Source organism: Crotalus tigris, unplaced genomic scaffold (genome assembly GCF_016545835.1).
Source record: "Crotalus tigris isolate CLP2741 ecotype Arizona unplaced genomic scaffold, ASM1654583v1 scf7180000024294.198199, whole genome shotgun sequence".
NCBI classification, from domain to species: Eukaryota; Metazoa; Chordata; class Lepidosauria; order Squamata; family Viperidae; genus Crotalus; species Crotalus tigris.
The window spans coordinates 165001-187601 of NW_024100467.1; the positions used below are offsets into that span (position 1 = coordinate 165001).

At 49.5% G+C, this 22601-nt stretch overlaps 1 protein-coding gene across 1 annotated transcript in view; it reads right to left on the minus strand.

Annotated features, from left to right (window-relative positions):
• Positions 1-22601, minus strand: part of LOC120299444 (arf-GAP with Rho-GAP domain, ANK repeat and PH domain-containing protein 1-like) — a gene marked incomplete at its 5' end in the record, with an annotated part of 47067 nt that overhangs the window by 14475 nt on the left and 9991 nt on the right. Inside the window, 10 exons of the mRNA XM_039324291.1 lie at positions 697-783; positions 2036-2183; positions 3315-3420; positions 6547-6759; positions 8238-8401; positions 8811-8850; positions 10603-10798; positions 11813-11915; positions 14999-15134; positions 16757-16891. Of these exons, the coding sequence (XP_039180225.1) occupies positions 697-783; positions 2036-2183; positions 3315-3420; positions 6547-6759; positions 8238-8401; positions 8811-8850; positions 10603-10798; positions 11813-11915; positions 14999-15134; positions 16757-16891 (1328 nt within the window). The remainder of the gene's footprint in view (positions 1-696; positions 784-2035; positions 2184-3314; positions 3421-6546; positions 6760-8237; positions 8402-8810; positions 8851-10602; positions 10799-11812; positions 11916-14998; positions 15135-16756; positions 16892-22601) is intronic.

The window sequence follows — 22601 nt, forward strand, 5'->3', positions numbered from 1 at the left end:
TCTATCTATCTTTGTCTGTCTGTCTATCATCTACCTATCTTTATGTATCTGTCTGTCTGTCTGTCTATCTATCTTTATCTGTCTGTCTGTCTGTCTATCTATCTATCTATCTATCTCATCTGTCTCCATCTGTCTGTCCATTGATCCATCCACCCTGGTCTGTCTGTCTGTCTGTCTGTCTGTCTATCTATCTATCTCATCTGTCTGTCCGTCCATCTGTCCGTCCATCTATCCATCCATCCATCCATCCAGGTATCCTATCTATCTATCTATCTATCTATCTATCTATCTATCTATCTATCTATCTATCTATCTATCTATCTATCTATCTCATCTGTGTCCATCCATCTGTCCCTCTGTCCGTCCATCCATTCCATCCACCCATCCACACAGGTCGGTCTCTCTCTCTCTCTCCCCCCCCCCTCTTTCTCTCTCTCTCTATTTATCTCCATATCTATCTGTCTGTCTTTCTATTCTATCCCTTCCCATTCTTTTAGTCTGTAAACCTAGATCAATGAACCAGTGGAACATCTTGCCTCCAGAAGTTGTGTATGCTCCATCACTGGAGGCTTTTAAGAAGAGACTAGACAGCGACTTGTTTGCAACGGTACTATAGGGTCTCCTGCCTGAGCAGGGGGTTGGACTAGATGACCTCCAAGGTCCCTTCCAACTCTGTGCTTCCGTTACTCAACTCACCTGGGTGCCGCTGGAGGTTCCTGCGATGCGCATCCTCAAGATGGCCTGGATTTCTTCCTGCTGCTTCCTCATCTCTTCCTCGTCCACCTGCCAGGCGGAAGAAGAAAGGAAGAGATGGGGGGCCAAGGGGCGAAGGCGTTGCCCCCCCCTGGACAGCCTCCCCCACATCAGCTTGTATAATGTGAGATGAATGATGAAATGTTAGGAGTGACTCAGCAGGAGTCTGTATCCCTTTAAGAGCTTGAGTATAAAAGGGAAGGCTTTTTGCTAGAGTCTCTCTCTCTCTCTCTCCTCCATTTCCTGCTGTAATTGCTGTATGTTGGAGTTTGCTGTAACACCACGGGCCTGTATTTTGTTTTGTTATATTTGTTACATTTGTAGATAGTGTGTGATAAACCACCCTTTAATACAGTGGTTCTCAACCTGTGGGTGGGACCCCATTTGGGGTCGAACGACCATTTCACGGGGGTCGCCAAACAACGCAGTCCGCCATTTTTTCCCCCTTTTCCTTAGCTGTGCTCCTCCCTTTTATTCTATTGGCTTTTGAAAGCCAATAAAATAGATTCTCTTGAATAGAGTCTAATTCTATTGGCTTTCAAAACCAACAGGAATTGTCCAGGCTGTCTCTGCCCTGCTGAGCCTGCCAAAAGTCCCATTCTGCAAACGGTGCTGCACCAGTTGAGTAGTCCTCAACTTATGACCGGTTGAGAACCACTGCTTTAATACAAACCACTGTTTACTGTATTTACTCCTGGGTTACTTCAGCACAGTAAGACTGTGCACGCTCTGACAACTGTCTCGATTAGCAACGGAAATTTTGGGGTCAATTCTACCGATAGTTCTCAACTCACGACTGGTTATTTAGCAAATCATTTGAAGTTACAATGGATGGACCATAATTGGGTATGCGCACACGTGCGCGCGCGCGCACACACACACACACACACTCACTCTGTGGCCACATGACCAGACTTCAGGTGCTTGACAACAACACCATATTTACAACCATTTGCAATCACGTGTTTGCGTTTTACAACGCGGTTTTGACAAAAATTGGCACTGACTGTAACGAAGGATTGGTCCGCTTAACAAGCGTGTCATTAGCTCAGTGACTGCGGATTCACTTAGTAACCGTTGCAACAAATCAGGTCAGTCATGTGACAGAGCCATTTGACACTGTCCTGACTTATAACCAGGATGGTCAAGCTCCAAAACGGTCATAAGTTGAGGACTTCCTGTACAAACATCCATCTCCTTTGATTCTGATCAGAGCCCTGATTCTGCAGGGCTGGACTGGTAGGCCGAAGCCTGCTGGCCCATCATCCTTGGCCCAACCTACACTGAAGATCTCCATGTAGCATCTGATGAGGTCTTCCACCACTTGTCCAGCCTTGAAATCCTTGCCGTCCGTCTGGAAGAGCGTTGGCCCGAAGACGATGGCCAGGTTGTGGGTGGTCATCTGGTTCTCATCAGAAAAACACTGGATGCTGTGAAAGAGACAACAAGGAGCTGTGGGACGAGAACCCCATTATTGTCTGCCTGTCTAAGGAAGGGTCTACAGCAAGGGTATCCAAGCTTGGTCACTTGAAGACTTGTGGACTTCAGCTCCATGTTCAACTCCACTGGAAGATTTGTGGACTTCAGATTCACAAGTTCAACTCCGCTTGAAATCTTGTGGACTTCAGCTCCACAAGTTCAACTCCACTTGAAGACCTGTGGACTTCAGCTACACATGTTCAACTCCACTTGAAGACTTGTGGACTTCAGTTCCACAAGTTCAACTCCACTTGAAATCTTGTGGACTTCAGCTCCACATGTTCAACTCCACTTGAAGACTTGTGGACTTCAGCTGCACAAGTTCAACTCCACTTGAAGTCTTGTAGACTTCAGCTCCACAAAGTTCAACTCCACTTGAAGTCTGTGGACTTCAGCTCCACAAGTTCACTTGTTGTGGACTTCAGCTCCACAAATTCAACTCCACTTGAAGACTTGTGGACCTCAACTTCCAGAATTCCCCAACCAGCCATGTTGGCTGAGGAATTCTGGGAGTTGAAGTCCACAGCTCTTCAAGCGATCAAGGTTGGACATCCCAGGTCTACAGGGAAGAAGGGGCCAGTAGAATACCCTTCCTCACATCCCAAACACAGAACCAATTCAAAGGATGGTTAAAAGAGCTGAGTCTGTCCAGCCTAAGAAGAAAAGGTTGAAGGTTGAAGGTGACACCACAGCACTCTTCCAATTCTTGAAGGACCATCCCAGGGAAGAAGACATGGCTTTATTCTCCATAATGCCCAAGGGTAGGACAAGAATCAACAGGTGGAAGCTTTAAAAAAGAGGCCCAAACTCAAAATAAGGAGGAACCTTCAAGAGATACGAAGCAGTCGTGCAACCTCCCTATAGAAAGTTGTGGTGCTCCATCAAGAACTGGACAGGATGATCTGAGGATTCCTACCCTGGACAGGGGTTGGACTAGAAGACCTCTTAAGGCCTTCCAGCCCTGGGATTCTAACCTTCTGAATCCAGAAGTAGGAGCCAAGCAGTAAAAACCAAGGGCTGTCCAGACCTTTCCACCCAGGAGAGAGGGACTCTTCAATTTCCCATCTCAGGTCACCACTCACCGGTAGAGATGGTTGATCAAGGCCTTCATGGTGGCTTTGTTGACCACCGGGAGGCTGTTGAGAAGTCTACGGTAGCGGCTGATCCTTTCAGCAAGGTCCTCCAAAGCTGCCAAGAAAAGCACAAGACAGTGAACAAGACAGAGTCACCTTACAAATAATAATAATGATAAAGTTGGAAGGGACTTTGGAGGTCATCTAGTCCAACCCCCTGCTCAGGCAGGAAACCCTATCCCATTTCAGACAAATGGCTGTCCAGTGTCTTCTCAAAAACTCCAGTGTTGGAGCATTCACCACTTCTGGAGGCAGGTTGTTCCACTGGTTAATTGTTCTCACTGTCAGGAAGTTTCTCCTTAGTTCTAGGTTGCTTCTCTCCTTGGTGAGTTTCCATCCGTTGCTTCTTGTCCTGCCTTCAGGCGCTTTGGGGAATAGCTTGACTCCCTCTTCTTTGGGGCAGCCCCTGAGATACTGGAACGCTGCTATCCTGTCCCCCCTCGTCCTTCTCTTCATTAAACTAGACATATCCAATTCCAGCAACTGTTCCTTGTATGTTTTAGCCTCCAGTCCTCTGATCATCCTTGTTGCTCTTCTCTGTACTCTTTCCAGAGTCTCGACATCTTTTTTACATCGTGGTGACCAAAACTGGATGCAGTATTCCAAGTGTGGCCTTACCAAGGCCTTGTAAAGTGATATTAGCACTTCACATGATCTTGATTCTATCCCTCTGTTAATGCAGCCCAACACTGTGTTGGCCTTTTTGGCAGCTGCAGCACACAGCTGGCTCCTATTTAAGGGATTGTCCACTAGGACTCCGAGGTCCCTCTCCCAGTTGCTACTATTGAGCAAGGTGCCACTTATACTCTACCTGTACATAGTGGCCCCATAATATCCCTCCTGCATCAGAGATACTTTACGGGCGCCCACCTCACCAAAGTCCACTTGGTCAGAAGAACCAGCCAGGAGACCAAGGTGGGCTCATGCAGGTGCAGTGATGGGTGGGGCCTGGATGCCCAATCCCTCACAGGGAGTCCTCCTCTTACGACCGAAACGAAGCCCAACATTTCCGTCGCTAAGCAAGACCGTTACATGGATTTCACCCCGTTTTGCAACCTTTCTTCCTACCGCTGCTAAGGGGATCGCTGCAGTTGTTAAGCGAGCGACACAGTCGTTAAGTGAATCAGAAGGTCGCAAAAGGGGATGACGTGATCCCCCGGGGACACTGCAACCACCATTAAGTACATGCCAGTTGCCCAGCGTCCGAATTTTGATCCCGTGACCGCGGGGAGGCTGCGACCGTCGTAAGGGTGAAAAACGGTTGTAAGTTGCTTTTTTCCGGTGCCACTTCAACTTTGAGCGGTCACTAAGTGAACCGTCGTAAATTCGAGGACTGCCTATCTCTTTTGTTTTTTATATCCTTGAAAATTCTGCATTTTTCACCGTAGGGCGCTGAAGGGTGAACCAGCAGGTGGCGCCAGAGGGACACTGCAGCGGATCCTTGACTTACAACCATCAAAATCGCCGTTGCTAAGGCAGTCGCTAAATGAATCACGTCCGATTTTGTCAAGGGAATCACCCAGTCGTTAAGCGACCCTGGCTTCCTCCCTTGTGGGCTGGAAGCTGGCTAGGAAGGTCGCAAAAGACGATCAGGTGGACCCCAGGACGCTGCAGCCGTCGTAAAACACAGGCCGGGTTGTTGCCAAGGGCCTGAGTTCGGATCACGTGACCCTGGGGAGGCTGCAAGGGTCGTAAGGATGAGGACTGGTCCTAAGCCCCACATTCTTCAGGGCCAGTGCAACTTCGAACATTGGCTAAATCGATGGTTGTAAGTGAGGGACGAACCGTGTCCCGTGTTGCACGGCTCCTGGTCCACTTTTCAGAAATGCGAAGCTACCCCCGTTTTCAGGGAAAGCGTTTCTGAAGGCTGTCCTGAGACAGAATCCCTGGGCCCTGATGACGTTCCCTAGCTGGGTCATGAAACGTCTGCAAGGAAACATCCGAGCTCAGTTAAGCACCAAAGAGCCCTCAGTTCTTCTCCTTCTCTTCCTCCTGCTTTTTGCAAACCCCCTCCCTTCCAGCATGGATCATTCTCATTGGTTGAATGAATGAAGTCTGGAGGAAAACCACTAAGCTCAGAGAGCATTGAGGACCCCGCAGTCCTCCTGCTCCTCTACCTCAACTCCATCCTAGCACTGATGACATTCCCTAGCTGGGTGATAAAAAGTCAGCAAGAAAGCGGAGCTCAAAGAGCATTGAGGACCCCACAGTCCTCCACCTCCTCGTCTCTGCACCCCCCCCCCACCCTTCTAGCACTGATGACGTTCCCTAGTTGGGTCATGAAACGTCTGCAAGAAAAGCACCCAGCTCAGAGAGCACCAAGGACCCCATAGTCTGTTTTTCTTTCTTTCTTTCTTTCTTTCTTTCTTTCTTTCTTTCTTTCTTTCTTTCTTTCCCTTTCCTTCTTTCATTGTTTCCTTCCCTCCTTCCTTCTCCCTTCTACCACTGATGATGTTCCCTAGTTGGGTCACGAAACGTCTGCAAGAAAAGCACCCAGCTCAGAGGGCACAAACGACCCCATAGTCTGTCTGTCTGTCTTTCTTTTTCTTTGTTTCTTTGTTTCTTTCTTTCCTTCCTTCCTTCCTTCCTTCCTCCCCCCTTCTAGCACTGATGAGGTTCCCTAGTTGGGCCATGAAACGTCTGCAAGAAAACCACCCAGCTCAGAGAGCCCCAAGGATCCCATAGTCTTTCTTTCTTTCTTTCTTTCTTTCTTTCTTTCTTTCTTTCTTTCTTTCTTTCTTTCTTTCTTTCTCTTTTTTCTTTCTTTCTTTCCTTCCTTCCTTCCTTCCTTCCTTCTCCCTTCTACCACTGATGATGTTCCCTAGTTGGGTCACGAAACGTCTGCAAGAAAACCCACCAAGCTTAGAGAGCACCAAGGACCCCACAGTGTGTCTTTCTTTCTTCCTTCCTTTCTTTCTTTCTTTCTTTCTTTCTTTCTTTCTTTCTTTCTTTCTTTCTTTCTTTCTTTTCTTCCTCCCTCCCTCCCTCCCTTCTAGCACTGATGACATTCCCTAGTTGGGTCATGAAACATCTGCAAGAAAACCACGCAGCTCAGAGAGCACCCAGGATTCCCCCCCCCCCAGTTCAGCTCTGAGCTCCAGGGATTCTCTCCTACTGCAGGCCGAGCACTTCAGGAAAGGGGGGGATCTGGGTGTGCCCCCCACCTCCGCACCTCCTTTACCTGGCACTTTCAGCCAGGCCTGGGCAGAGTCCTTGGTGAAGAGCCCGTCCTCCAGGTCCCGGAAGAACCTCTTGAGGGTGTTGGCCACATCGTCCAGCTGGTGATCCTCCTCCTTCAGCCGGACCTTGCGGGCGTCTCGGCGGAGGGACTCCAGCAGGCTGGTGATCTTGGAGTTTTGTCCGCTCTTCCGGTAGATGCCCTCCGAGGTCAGTCCTGGGGGAGGAGGAGAAGGGGGGTGAAGGACCTGCAGAGCTCGACACGGTCCATCACCCCGTCATCAGGTTGGATCTGGTCCCGTGATGGACCACTTTGTGTCTGGCCCAACTCACGACCCTAAGGACCGGCTCGGTTACGGTTGTTTAACTCAAGGACTCCCCATATTGGATTCTGGTGATTTTAAATTATTCCTAGATTCCTAATTGTTTTGATACTTGTGTTTTTATTGCAAGATAAGTTGCTTTGGATAGCAAGATGGGGAAGGAAGGAAGGAAGGAAGGAAGGAAGGAAGGAAGGAAGGAAGGAAGGAAGGAAGGAAGGGGAAATAAGAGTAACAGAGAGACAAAGAGAGAGAGAAAGAGGGAGAGGAAAACAGAAATGGAGGGAATGAAGAAAGGAAGAGAGAGAGAAAGAGAGAGGGAGAGAGAGAAGGGGAAGGAAGGAAGAAAGGAAGAAAGAACAAAAGAAAAAAAGAAGAAAGAAAGAAAGAAAGAAAGAAAGGAAGGAAGGAAGAAAGGAAGGAAATAAGAGTAACAGAGAGACAAAGAGAGAAAAAAGAGGGAGAGGAAAAGAGAAATGGAGGGAATGAAGAAAGGAAGAGAGAAAGAGAGAGAGAAGGGGAAGGAAAGAAGGAAGGAAGGAAGGAAAGAATGAAGAAAGAAAGAAAAAAGAGAAAGAAAGAGGAAGAAAGAAAGAAAGAAAGAAAGAAAGAAAGAAAGGAAGAAAGAAAGAAAGAAAGAGGAAAAAGAGTAACAGAGAGACAAAGAAGAAAAAAGAGGGAGAGGAAAAGAGAAATGGAGGGAATGAAGAAAGGAAGAGAGAGGAAGAAAGAGAGAGGAGAGAGAGAGAAGGGGAAGGAAGGAAGGAAGGAAGGAAGGAAGGAAGGAAGGAAGGAAGGAAGGAAGAGAAAAAGAAAGAGGAAATAAGAGTAACAGAGACAAAGAGAGAAAAAAGAGGAAGAGGAAAAGAGAAATGGAGGGAATGAAGAAAGGAAGAGAGAGAGAAAGAGAGAGGGAGAGAGAGAAGGGGAAGGAAATAAGGAAGGAAGGAAGGAAGGAAGGAAGGAAGGAAGGAAGGAAGGGAAAAAGAAAGAGGAAATAAGAGTAACAGAGACAAAGAGAGAAAAAAGAGGAAGAGGAAAAGAGAGAAATGGAGGGAATGAAGAAAGGAAGAGAGAGAGAGAGGGAGAGGGAAGAGAGAAGGGGAAGGAAAGAAGGAAGGAAGGAAGGGAGAGAGAAAGAGAAAAAGAAAGAGGAAATAAGAGTAACAGAGACAAAGAGAGAAAAAAGAGGAAGAGGAAAAGAGAGAAATGGAGGGAATGAAGAAAGGAAGAGAGAGGGGGGGGAAAGGGAAGAGGGAAGGGGAAGGAAGGAAGGAAGGAAGGAAGGAAGGAAGGAAGGAAGGAAGGAAGGAAGGAAAGAATTGGGGGGGTCCTCCCTCCCTCCCTCCCAAGGCAACTCCCCCCCCCCGCTTACCGCACTGTGTGATGTAATCGATGCACCTGTCCACAATGACGGGCACATCCATGTCGGTCAGTTGCTGTTCCGACAAAGTGTCCCCGGAGCTGCCAGCTGCTCTCTGGATGGCCCCCACCCAGCCCTGGAAGGCCAGCCGCCTCTCGCCCTGGATGTAGAGGGTTCTGGAAGGAGGAGGAGGAGGAGGCATTACTTACGACCACAATCAGGGCTGGAACTTCCGTTGCTAAGCGAGGCAGCCATTAAGTGAGCCGCAGCCAATTTCACCATCTTTCCGCCGTGCTGGGTGAATCGGTCATTAAGCGAATCCAGTTCCCCCACACACACACACACTGACTTTGCTTGTCGGACGACGGCTGGGAAGGTCGCCAAAGGGGATCCCTCGAACCCGGGACCCCGCAGCCGTCATAAATACAGGCCAGTCGCCCCGGGCCCCGCAGGGAGGCTGCCTCGGTTACAAGTGCGAGGACTGGTTTTAGGTCCATGTTTTCAGCACTATGGCAACTTCGAACAGTCCCTAAAGGGACGGTCGTAAGTGGAGGACTGCCTGCATGGTCCCTGGAAATATCTCACCTTCTTCTTTCCACCAGCACGAGGACGTCGTTCTCGAGGGCTGAAAAGCAAAAATAAGAATTGATGTAGAGATCCGCACGTTAATTAAGCTCCTTATTATTCGGCCTGCCAGATCCCACAGATCCCCTTGGAGGCAGATCCCATGGAGTTCAAAGGGGATTCCTTCTCCGCTCTGTTTACAGCAGCCTCCCTGGATTCTGTCTGTCCCAAGGGGTTTTGACTACAACTCCCATCCTTCCCAGGCAGAGGGGGGAATGGCCCCAACTGTTTGGGGAGGACTGGAACGGTCACCTAACACATCTGGAAGGGATCAAGGGGGAGGAGACAGATGTTTAGGGCTGCGGCCACCTCGGCAGGTCCATCAACACAGTGAGGTTGACGAATTGGTCCAGGGAAGGATCTGAACCCAGGCCAAAAGAGCAACGGGCAGATTCGCACTGGCGTCTTGGTGTCAAAAAACAGAAGAAAGATAGAAAAAGCGAGCCATTCTTTCGGAATTTCAAAAAGAGAATTGTATCCGCGCTGTGATAATTCCGAAAGTCCCAAATAAAATAGTTTAGAGTAGATTAGATTGGATGGATGGATGGATGGATGGATGGATGGATATAGGATATAGATGGATGGATGGATGGATGGATGGATGGATGGATGGATGGAGATAGATAGATAGACAGATAGATGGATGAAGATGGATGGATGGATGGATGGAGATAGATAGACAGACAGATAGATAGATGGATGAAGATGGATGGATGGATGGATGGATGGATAGATAGATAGATAGATAGATAGATAGATAGATAGATAGATAGATAGATAGATAGATAGACAGAGACAGACAGACAGATGGATGAAGATGGATGGATGGATATAGGATATAGATGGATGGATGGATAGACAGATAGACAGACAGACAGGCAGATAGACAGAGAGAGAGAGAGACAGACAGACAGACAGATAGATGGATGAAGATGGATGGATATAGGATATAGATAGATAGATAGATAGATAGATAGATAGATAGATAGATAGATATAGATAGATAAATAGACAGACAGATAGACGGAGGGATGGACGGATGGATGAAGATGGATGGATGGATATAGGACATAGATGGATGGATGGATAGATAGATAGATAGAGAGAGAGAGACAGACAGACAGACAGAGAGACAGACAGACAGACAGACAGATATAGATAATGAATGGATGGATGGATATAGAATATAGATGGATGGATGGATAGATAGACAGACGGATAGACAGATAGATGGGTGAATATGGATGGATGGATGAAGATAGGATAGATAGATAGATAGATAGATAGATAGATAGATAGATAGATAGATAGATAGATAGAGAGAGAGAGAGAGAGAGAGAACGGAGAAATAAATACATTTGCTTTCTGGGCGCAATTGCAGGTCACTTGATAGAGTAGATCTGGGGCCTCCAAACTTTGGACTTCAGCTCCCAGAATTCCCCAACCAGCTATCTAAGCTGGCTGGGGAATTCTGGGAGTTGAAGTCCATAAGCCTTAAAGTTGCCCCATTTGGAGGCCTCCGGAGTGGAACCATGGCCGAGCAGGCTAGAAGCCCCCCGTGAGCTGGCCCAGCGCCCCCTCCCCCCAGGCCACCGCAGATTCCCGTCCACCCGGGGCCTGAGCCACCCGTGACCTCCGGGCGGTCCGAGGGGCCGACAGTCCCGCGGTTGTTCCATGAGGCCAGGGTCCAGAGACCGTGGGGCCAGATGTTCGGCCTCGGAGGCAGCTGGCCAGCGGTTGCCCCTCGACTCACAGAGCTCCTGCAGCTTCCGCAGCTGGATGAGCTCCTCCCGGCCGCTGCCCTCCAGGAAGGCGTAGAGGCTGGAGCCCACCAGGGCGAACCAGCCCTCCTGCGCCTGCTCCAGGCTCAGGCCGCCCTTGTAGCGCAGGCGCCCCAGGCGCTCGAAGTCCCAGCCCAGGAGACCTTCGGCCGCGGGAGGGATGGAGGCCTGCAGGGAGGGAGGGAGGGAGACACGGGGGGGGTGAGGGGCCGAGAAAGGCGGCGTCTCCCCACCCCTTCCCTCTTCCACCTTTGGAAGCAGTGTGGATGCGGTCACTAAGGGTCAACACCCAGCTCTTCCCTTCCCTCCCTCCCTCCCTCCCTCCCTCCCTCCTTCCTTCTATACCTCCTTCCTTCTATCCCTCCTTCCCTTCCCCTCCATTCCCTTCCTCAATGTTTCTCCCTCCCTCTTTTCCTTCCTTCCTTTACTTCCTATCCCTCCATTCCCTTCCTCCATCTTTCACCCTCCCCTCCCTCCCTCTATTCCTCTCTTCTCTCCTTCCTTCCCTCCCTCTTGTCTTTCTTTCCTTCCATCCTTCCCTTCCCCTCCATTCCCTTCCTCAATCTTTCCCCCTCCCTCTCTCCCTCCCTTCCCTCTCTTTCTTTCCTTCCTTCCTTTCTTCTATCCCTCCTTCCCTCCCTCTTCCCTCCATTCCTCAATCTTTCTCCCTCCCTCTCTCTATTCTCCCTCTTCTTCCCTCTTCTTCCATTCCCTTCCTCAATCTTTCTCCCTCCCTCCCTCCCTTTTCCTTCCTTCCTTCCTTCTATTCCTCCTTCCCTCCCCTCCTTCCCTCCATTCCCTTCCTCAATCTTTCTCCCTCCCTCCCTTTCCTCCCTCTATTCCTCCTTCCTTCCCTCCTTCCTTCCTTCCTTCCTTCCTTCCTTCCTTCCTTCCTCCCTCCCTTCCTTCTATCCCTCCTTCCCTCCTCCTTGGTTCCCTTCCTCATTCTCCCTCCCTCCCTTTCCTCCCTCTATTCCTCCTTCCTTCCTTCTTCCTTCCTTCCTTCCCTTTCCTCCCTCTATTCCTCCTTCCTTCCTTCCTTCCTTCTTCCTTCCTTCTTCCTTCCTTCCTTTCTATCCCTCCTTCCCTCCCCCTCGATTCCCTTCCTCATCTCCCCTCCCTCCCTCCGTCTCTCCCCAACTCTTTCCGGAGGGGGGGGGCTCCCCTAGGAGGGCGCCTCACCTTTGCCAGGCACTTGACCCACTCCCGGATGGCCTTGGGGTTGTCCAGGCCAAAGAGGTAGAGCCTCTCCGTCTCCGTGTACAACTCAAAGGTGTTGGCGTACCTGGAAGGAGAGGCGGGAAGAGTCAAGAAGGAGAAGAGCAAAGCAAGAGTAAGAGCGATTCTCTGAGAAAAGAGGGGGGTCTGGGGTCCCGGGTGCTCTCTGAGCTGGGCGGTTTTCTGGCAGACGTTTCACGACCCAGCTAGGGAACGTCATCATGCTCAGGGGGTCTCATAATCTACATTTACATACTATTCAAAGCTAGAAAGGAAACAAAAAAGAGCCGAGGTGGCGCAGCAGTTAAGAGTGCAGTACTGCAGGCCACTTTAACTGACTGTGTTCAGCAGGTCAGCGGTTCAAATCTCACCGGCTCAAGGTTGACTCAGCCTTCCATCCTTCCGGGGTAGGTAAACTGAGGACCCAGATTGTTGGGGGCAATGTAAATATATATATACATTGCTTACTGGTGTACACCGCTTAGAGAGTGCTTGCACTTAAAGCGGTATGTAAGTCTCATAAATAAATAAAAATAAATAAATAAAAAGATCAGACCGCTTCCTCTCCAGCAGCCAAATAAGCAGGGATTAACACCAGACAAACAATCCAGCAGAAAACAGTACTCTAATCAAGGAATGACAGAGAAAACCACACCCCCACCAACACAGCTAGGGCAAGCAAGGGTATATAGGCAGAGAGCAGACCCCACCCTCCTTCACACTGATCACGCTCCCTAGTTGGGTCATGAAAGGTCTGCAAGAAAACCACCCAGGTTAGACAACACCCAGGACCCCACAGTCGTCGTTGTCGTTGTCGTCGTCGTCTTCCTCCTCCTCCCCCCTCAAATCCTGCTCCCTTCGAGCACTGGTGACGTTAGACAGTTGGGTCATGAAACGTCTGCAAGAAACCCACCCAGCTTAGAGAACAGTAAGGACCCCACAGTCTTCCTCCTCCTCTTCTTCCTCTCCACAAACCCCTCTTCCTTCTAGCACTGATGATGTTCCCTAGTTGGGTCATGAAACGTCTTCAAGAAAACAACACAGATCAGAGAGAAGCAAGGAGCCCACAGTTGTCCTCCTCTCCACAAGCCTTCCTCCCTTCTAGCCCTGATGACGTTACCTAGTTGGGTCATGAAACGTCTGCAAGAAACCCACCCAGCTCAGAGGGCACCAGGGACCCCACAGTCCACCCTGAGCTACACAATTCCCTTCTAGCGACGGGGGTGCCCTATGGACAGGTCAAGACGCAGCCCTGCCTGTCAAAACCTCCCAAGGCTCGGATCCAAAATTTCCCAGCAAGGGAGGGACCCTAACCCTAAGCCAGCAGTTTGCCCCCAGCCTTGCCCCCAACTGTTCTCTCCTCCAGAGTCAGCCCTCCCCAGGGTAACGAGAGGAGAGCAGGAACCCTGGACCCCAGTGGTCCCTCCCCACTTCTCCCGATAGGGAGAGGGCTGGCTGAAGGTCTGGGACCCCCTTCCCACACGGGGGGGGGGGGCTTCTCGGGGGCCAGACCTGCAACTTAACCCCCTTAACAAACCATCAGGAAGACTCCAGAAGCAGTAAATGCTCCCACACTGGAAGTTTTTAAGAAGAGACTGGACAGCCATTGGTCCAAAATGGTGTAGGATTTCCTGACTGAGCAGGGGGTTGGACTAGATGACCTCCAAGGTCCCTTCCAACTTTACTACTATTATTATTATTACTTTCCAAGATGCCACGCCCTCCCTAGAGACCCCCCCCAAGGACTTTGGCCCAGCCCAGCCCCTTCCTTCCCTTCCGGTCCGGTCATCCCATGAGTTTCCTTGCCTTTCCATTCTCAACTTAGAACCATTCTTTTAGTGACCATTCAAAGTTACAACAGCTTTGAAAAAGGGACTTACGACCGTTTTTCACCCTTACGACCATGGCAGCATCCCCGTGACTCAAATTCGGATGCTTGGCAGCTGACTTGTATTTACGTGATCCCTGGGGGGGGTGTCACGTGATCCCCTTTGGCGACCTTCTGACCAGCAAAGTCAAGAGGGGGAAGCCGGATTCGCTTAACGACCAGACGACTAACTTAACAACTGCAGGGATTCACTTAGCAACGGTGGCAAGGAAGATTGTGAAATGGGGCGAAATTCCCTTAACGACTCTCTGGATTACCAATGGCAATTATGGGCTCCAATGCGGTCATTAAGTGGAGGACTGCCTGCATTATGCAACCCGCAGTCCCTTTTTCTAGGACAGGGGTAGGCAACCTGGGCTCTTTTATGACTCGCGGACTTCAACACCCAGAATTCCTGAGCCAGCATGTGGGAACTATGGCCCCTTCATGACTTGTGGACTTCAACTCCCAGAATTCCTCAGCCAGCATGGGGGAACTATGGCTCCCTTCATGACTCGTGGACTTCAACCCCCAGAATTCCTCAGCCAGCATGAGGGAACTATGGCCCCCTCATGACTCGCAGACTTCAACTCCCAGAATTCCTGAGCCAGCATGGGGGAATTATGGCCCCTTCATGACTCGTGGACTTCAACTCCCAGAATTCCTGAGCCAACATGGGGGAACTATGGCCCCTTCATGACTTGTGGACTTCAACTCCCAGAATTCCTCAGCCAGCATGGGAGAACTATGGCCTCCTCATGACTCATGGACTTCAACTCCCAGAATTCCTCAGCTAGCATGGGGGAAATATGGCCCCCTCATGACTCATGGACTTCAACTCCCAGAATTCCTCAGCCAGCATGGGGGAACTATGGCCCCTTCATGACTGGCGGACTTCAACTCCCAGATTCCTGAGCCAGCATGGGGGAACTATGGCCCCTTCATGACTTGTGGACTTCAACTCCCAGAATTCCTCAGCCAGCATGGGAGAACTATGGCCCCCTCATGACTCATGGACTTCAACTCCCAGAATTCCTCAGCTAGCATGGGGGAAATATGGCCCCCTCATGACTCATGGACTTCAACTCCCAGAATTCCTCAGCCAGCATGGGGGAACTATGGCCCCTTCATGACTGGCGGACTTCAACTCCCAGCATTCCTGTGCCAGCCACGCTGAGGGGAAAGGAGAGGTTTCCAAGCTGAGCCAGGCTGGCTGAGGAATTCTGGGAGTTGAAGTCCAAAAGGCGGCCTCCCCCTTTTCCTAGGTGAAAGGAATGGCTCACCCGTGTGTGTCCGGTGGGGGGATTGCGAGACAGACGATCTCCTGCATCTTGACCTCTCCGTTGGGGACGGTGTTGGTGTTGCTCTCGTAGTAGTTGAAGAGCCCCTCGTGCAACTGGCACCACCGGCGGCTGAATTCTGGGGGGGGGGGAGAAACCCATGGGGGAGAGGGGGTGTCAGTGGAGGAGAAGGCAAAGCCGGGGCAGGCAGGAGGGGCCTGGGGTTCCTGCTCTCATCTTGTTACCCTGGGGAGGGCTGCCTCTGGGGTGGGGGGGGAAATGTCTGGGGCCACAAAAGGAAGAAGGGCCCCTTTCCGACGCAGCTGCAATGAAGCTTCTGGATTTGGGAAAGGGGTCAGGGCAGAGCGAGGCCTGGTGGACCCAGAAGAGGGGGGGGGGTCCTCCGCTCCCGTAATCCCAAGCATCCCAGCCTCCCTTTGAACTGGCTTTGCAGCCGGACAGACGGGGCTAAAGTCCACTTTGCATTCACTAGGAATGGGGCAGTGAGAAGGGAAGGAGGGAGGAAGAGACGGAGGGAGGGAGGGGATGAGAGCTCTTTGTCCTGGTAGCTCAGAGTCAGAAAGAGTCTGACTTAGCTCTTTTATGAAGTATAAATGGATGGATGGATGGATAGGGAGTGATGGGATGGGATGGAAGGGAGGAAGGGAAGAAGGAAGGAAGGAAGGAAGGAAGGAGGAATAGAGGGAGGAAAGGGAGGGAGGGAGAATGAGGAAGGGAACCGAGGGGGAGGGAAGGAGGGATAGAAGGAAGGAAGGAAGGAAGGAAAGGAAGGAGGAATAGAAAGGAAGGAAGGAGGAATAGAGGGAGGAAAGGGAAGGAAGGAAGGAAGGAAGGAAGGAAGGAAGGAAGGAAGGAAGGAAGGAAGGAAGGAAGGAAGGAAAGACAGACTGTGGGGTCCTTGGTGCTCTCTGAGCTGGGTGGTTTCCTTGCAGACCTTTCATGACCCAGCTAGGTAACATCATCAGTGCTGGAAGGGAGGAGGAGGAGGAGGAGGAGGAGGAGGAGGGAAGGAAGGAAGGAAGGAAGGAAGGAAGGAAGGAAGGAAGGAAGGAAGGAAGGAAGGAAGGAAGGAAGGAAGGAAGGAAGGACTGTGGGGTCCTTGATGCTCTCTGAGCTCGGTGCGGACGTTTCATGACCCAACTAGGGAACATTATCAGTGAAGGAAGGAAGGAAGGAAGGAGCAATAGAGGGAGGAAACGGAGGGAGGGAGAATGAGGAAGGGAACCAAGGGGGAAGGAAGGAGGGATAGAAGAAAGGAAGGGAGGGAGGGAGGGAGGGAAAGGAGGAAGGAAGGAAAAGAAGGGAGGGAGGGAGGAAAGAAGGAAAGAGAGATGGGATGGAGGGATGAAACAAGGAAGGGAGGGAGGGAGAAGGAAGGAAGGGAAGGAGAGGGAGGGAAGAAGGGAGGGAGAGAGAGCTGGGGGAGGGAGGGAGGAAGGAAGGAAGGAAACAGAGAGAGGGAGGGAGATAAGAGAAAGGAGGGAGGGAGGTAAAATCAAGGAGAGAGGGTGGGAAGGAGGGGAGAAGGAAGGGAGAGAAGCAACGGAATGGAATCAAACTAGAGTATGGAAAGCCGAAAACTGCAGGGAAGCGGGTGTGTGTGTGTGTGTGTGTGTGTGTGTGTGTGTGTGTGTGTAAATCTCTTCTCTTTCTGTTCCTGGACTTTGTTCAGGCAAACAACCCTTGAAAAGCCCCCCCCCTCACTCCCCCCCCTCCCACCCCCCCTGGGCTTCGTCTGACCTTCTCGGGATTTCCGCTCGAGGGCGAGCTTGGCCATGGAGGGCGCCTTGTAGAGGAAGCCATTGTGGGCCACGGAGAGCGAGATGACCGAGTAGCACTGCTCAGCGTGGGGGCCAGCGTCCAGCTGGGGGGGCTCTGAAAAGACAAGACATAGCAAAAGAGTGGCCGGGGGGGGGGGGGAGACTGGGCAGGAGGAAACTCATGTTAAGACTTGCGGACTTCAACTCCCAGAATTCCCCAGCCACCATCCAAGGCAGGGGTCTCCAAGCTGGGCCACTTTAAGACTTAATAATAATAATAATAAAGTTGGAAGGGGCCTTGGGGTCATCTAGCCCAACCCCCTGCTCAGGCAGGAAATCCTAGACCATTTCAGACAAATGGCTGTCCAGTCTCTTCTTAAAAACCTCCAGTGTTGGAGAAGGAAGGAAGGAAGGAAGGAAGGAAGGAAGGAAGGAAGGAAGGAAGGAAGGAAGGAAGGAATAGCAGAATAACAGAGTTGGGAGGTTCCTTGAAGGTCATCTAGTCCAACCCCCTGCTTAGTCAGGAAACCCTAGACCATTTCAGACAAATGGCTGTCCAGTCTCTTCTTAAAAACTTCCAGTGATGCAGAAGGAAGGAAGGAAGGAAGGAAGGAAGGAAGGAATAGCAGAATAACAGGGTTGGGAGGGGACCTTGGAGGTCATCTAGTCCAGCCCCCTGCTCAGGCAGGAAACCCTAGATCATTTCGGACAAATGGCTGTCCAGTCTCTTCTTAAAAACTTCCAGTGTTGGAGCATTCACAGATTCTGGAGGCAGGTGGTTCCATTTGTGGACTTCAAAGTCCCAGAATTCCCCAGCCACCATGGATGGAGAGAGGGAGTGATAGGATGGATGGGATGGGAAGGGATGGCAAGGGAAGGGAGGGAGGGAGGAAAGAAGGAAGGAAGGAGAGAAGGGATGGAGGGATGAAACAAGGAATGAAGGGAGGGAGGGAAAGAAGGAAGGAAGGGAGGGAGGGAAGAAAAAAAGTGAGGGAGGGAGGAAAGCATGGCTGGCTGGGGAATTCTGGGAGTTGAAGTCCACAAGTCTCAAAGTGGCCCACCTTGGAGACCCCTGCCTCAGACGATCAGGCGCAGGGTCAGATTGCTTCCCAGTCCAGGGAAGGCTGTTCCTGCTTTTATATTTTTTCTAAGGCCGGGCAGCCAAATTCAACATCCCAAGGGCTGGGGGGGGGGGGGAACAATGAAAACCAGATGTTCTACTAACAAAACACCCCGCCAGGTTTCCCCCCTTCAAAAGCACGTCTGGTTTTTCAGTCTGTCTCTCCGATCAACGGTTGCCGCCCTTCTTCTTTGGAAGGGAGATTTGGCCCCCTTAATCCTTCCAATATCCCTGGAAATAAAAGGGATGGGGGGCTTTTGAACAGGCCAAGGGATGGCGGGGGGAGGGGTTTTTCTGCAGGAACTGATGTTTTAATGCGTTTATTGTTTTATAACAGCTTTGAAAAGAATAGAATAGAACAGAATAGAATAGAATAGAACAGAATAGAATAGAATAGAATAGAAATGGAATGGAATAACATAGAACATAGAATAGAACAGAAAAGAACAGAGCAGAATAGAAATACAGAATAGAATCGAATCGAATCGAATCGAATAGAACAGAACAGAAATACAGAATGGAATAGAATAGAAATACAGAATAGAATAGAATAGAATAGAATAGAATAGAATAGAATAGAATAGAATAGAAATACAGAATGGAATGGAATAGAATAGAATAGAATAGAATAGAATAGAATAGAATAGAATAGAATAGAATAGAATAGAATAGAATAGAGCTGGAAGGGACCTTGGAGGTCTTCTAGTCCAGCCCCCACTACTCAAGCAGGAGAATTTATACCATCTCACCTATTTTTACTATTTTTATTGAGATTTTAATTGTAATGTATGCTTTGAATTGTGAGTGGCCCAGAGTTGTTTGCTGAGATGACCGGACATAGGAATCAAGTCAAATCAAATCAATCAATCAGCCACCAACAAACTGAGCCCAGCCAGGAGTTTTCTGGCTTCTGCAGGGATTCAAATTCCTGCTTTTGACCTGAAGGGGTTGAAGGAGGAGCTGAGAAGCTGGGGGTTGCCTGTTATTTGGGGGGGGGGAATCTTCTGCTTCATAAGGACCCCAACCCCTTCCTTGTCACACCTCTGCACAAATTTCTTTACCTCTTGGTGGATCTCATTCCTTGCCAGGAAGCTGAAGGAACCAGCTGTTGCATTTGAGTGACTCACAAAATACCCCACAACAATCCATCATTCACTGCTGGAAATTCCTCCTGGATTTGCCAGGAAAAGCTTTACACACCCTGCATTCTTTCCTTTCCATGTTTCTGCGGTCAGAGATCCACGCAGGAAAGGAGGGAACGTGTCAGTTCTCGGAAAGGAGAGATAAGGATGGTCTCCAATCCTGCTGGGTTTTTTTTTCCTGAGCATGTTTTTCAAATTCACAGGCTGGTTTATAGCCTTAGGATCTTCTGGTGGTCTCCCATCCATCCAACCAATGAATCAATTAGAATAAGGCTGGAAGGGACTTTGGGGGTCTTCTAGCCCAACCCCTTGCTCTTGCAGGAGACCCGATACCATTTGAGACGAGTGGTTGACCCAGTGATGGAGCTCCCACAACTTCTGGAGGCAGGTAGTTCCACTGGCTAATTGTCCTCACTGTCAGGAAATTTCTCCTTAGTTCTAGGTTGAACCTCTCCTTGATTAGTTTCCATCCGTTGCTTCTTCTCTTTGGTGCTTTGGAGAATAAGTTGACCCCCTCTTCCTTGTGGCAGCCCCTCAAATACTAGAAGACTGCTATCATGTCTCCCCTATTTCTTCTTTTTTTTTAGACTAGCCAAACCCAAGTCCTGCAGCCGTTCTTTGTATGTTTTAGTCTCCAGGCCTTGGATCATCTTCGTTGCTCTTCTCTGAACTTTTTCCAAGGTCTCAACCTCTTTTTTGTAGTATGGTGACCAAAATTGGCTGCAGTATTCCAGGTGTGGCCTTACTAGGGTTTTATAAAGCGGTACTAATACTTTGCGTGTTCTTGATTCTATGCCTCTGTTTATGCAACCCAGGATTGTGTTAGCTTTTTTGCCTGCTGCTGCACACAGCTGGCTCACGGTCAAGGGATCGCCCACTAGAACTCCAAGGTCCCTCTCACAGTGGCTGTTTTTGAGCCAGGTCTCGCCCAATCTGCACTTGCACCTTTGGGTTTTGCCCTGCCTAGGTGTAAAACTTTGCTTTTCTCCACCTTAAATTTCATGCTGTTGGGACAGGGCCCCTTGTTCGAGTCTTGTCAAGGCCTTTTTAAAACCTGAGCTTGTCTTCTGGGGCGTCAGGCAAGCATCCTGATCAGCGGAGCTCTCCCTTTTATACAAACGCTCTTAAAGGGACACAGACCCTGCTGGCTCTTAAAGGGACACAGACCCAGTTGGCTCTTAAAGGGACACAGACCCTGCAAGATTCGAAAGGAAGGCAAAGGTCTCTCCTGAGTCCCGCTCAATTCCTGGGGCTGCTCGGCCAGTTTTTTTTTTACCCACAAAACCCACCCTTGCTTAGTTGCTGCTCCCCTTGGGGATTGATGCAGATCAAGGGTGGATTTCACGAGTAAAAAAAACCCTGCCAAGCAGCCCCCCCCCCCGCAAGAATTGAGCTGGGCTCAAGAGAGAACTTTGCCTTCCTTTCGAATCTTGCTCTGAGCTCGGCTGATCAGGAAGCCACTTGAGCCCGGTTAATCGTTGGATGGGAGACCACCGGGAGATCCCAGGACTGTAGACCAGCCTGTGAAGTTGAAAAAAACCCTCCCAGCAGAAAATCTCTTTGCCACTTCTAGAGCCCTGCTGGATTGGAGACCCACTTGATCTCTTCCTTCTGAGAACTGATGCTTGTTCTCGCCTTTCCCGCATGGATCTCCGAGCGCGAAGACTCTACAGGGGAAAAGCAAGGGCTGTGTCCTTGGGCACCTTCCCACGTGCACACTTAAAATTGTTGGGATGTTGTTAGTCCTTGATTTATGTCCTAAGACAAGGGTAGGCAACCTTGGCTCTTTTATGACTCCTGGACTTCAACTCCCAGAATTCCTGAGCCAGCCATGCTGAGGGGAAAGGGAGAGGTTTCCAAGCTGAGCCATGCTGGCTGAGGAATTCTGGGAGTTGAAGTCCAGGAGTCATGAAGGAGCCAAAGTTCCCCCATGCTGGCTGAGGAATTCTGGGAGTTGAAGTCCGCAAGTCATGAAGGGGCCATAGTTCCCCCATGCTGACTCAGGAATTCTGGGAGTTGAAGTCCGCAAGTCATGAAGGGGCCATAGTTCCCCCATGCTGACTCAGGAATTCTGGGAGTTGAAGTCCACAAGTGGCCACAGAAATTAAATGAATCAATGAATCGGTCAAGGTCATGAGTTAACAGCTAACCAGCTTATGTAATATTAAGATGTAATGATGGGAATGACTCAGCGGGGTCTGTGTCTCTTTAAGAGCCTTTGTATAAAAGGAAGGTTCTGCTGAAGTGTGCTCTTGCTTCCGTTTTCCTGCTGTAACTGTGGTTTGTTGGATCCTGCTGCATTAGCATGTGTATGTATATTGTTCCTGGTGTATGATATTATAGATAGTGTAAGATAAACCATCATTTAACATAGACCACGGTGTACTGTGTTTACTCCTGGGTTATCTTGCGCAATAAGAGTATGCAAGCTCTGATAGAATCAATGAATGAGTGAATGAATGAATGAATGAATCAATCAATAAATGAATCAATCAATAAATGAATCAATGAATCATGTCAATGAATTAATAAATGAATCAATCAATAAATGAATTAATAAATGAAAAATCAATGAATCATGAATTAATAAATGAATGAATCAATGAATCATGAATCAATCAATCAAAGAATCAATCAATCAAAGAATCAATCAATCAATCAATGAATCAATCGATCAATGAATCAATAAATCAATGAATGAACTGTGGTCATAAGTCAAGGACTAATTGTAAAGTCACTCTTTGATGTCCATTCTGTTTCAACAGCATTTGTTTTGAGGGCACTTCCCTTCTTTTGCACTTACAAGCTGGTGCCCCTACTCACCCCTCACCTCTTCCCTCACTGCTTAAGGGGGGGGGCATCTTCTCCAGATTCCTGTGTGTCCCACAACAAACAGACCGTGGTGAAAGTTGAGGACTAGCTGTATTTTTATTTGAGAAAAGATAGTTTTTATATGGCTGAATATTGGGGGTTTTTAAAGTTGTTTTTATTGGATGTTGTTTCCACCAACTGGGAGGCATTGAGCATCCCCTGGACGAGATGGGCGGCCGTGCCAATCATCTGGAGCACCATCTGAACCCCATCGGCATTGAGATAACCACCTGTTGGTCAACTGCAAAGAGCAACTTTGCTCAGAAGAGCTGTGATGCTGTTAAGACCATCAAACAACCACACCTTCCTATCCCAGGTCCTTGAGAAGGACTGGACAAATGGACACAAATGCCAAATCCAGGCTGACTCTGCGATGAACCATAATAATAACAACTCTGGGCCTTGACAAAATCCCCATCGGTCAATTGCAGAAGGCAGCTTGATTTAGAACGGCTGACATCCTGATGAGACTTTTAATACCGTCAAACATCCAGATCTGCCCATCCCAGGTCCTTGGGAATGAATCAGTGGGTGTATACAAATGTCAAATCTAGTCTGAACATCTGGCTGACTCTGCAACAAACCATAATAATAACCCTGGGCCTTGACAAAATCCCCTTCGGTCAATTGCAGAAGGCAGCTTGATTTAGAACGGCTGACATCCTGACGAGACCTTTAATACCGTCAAACAT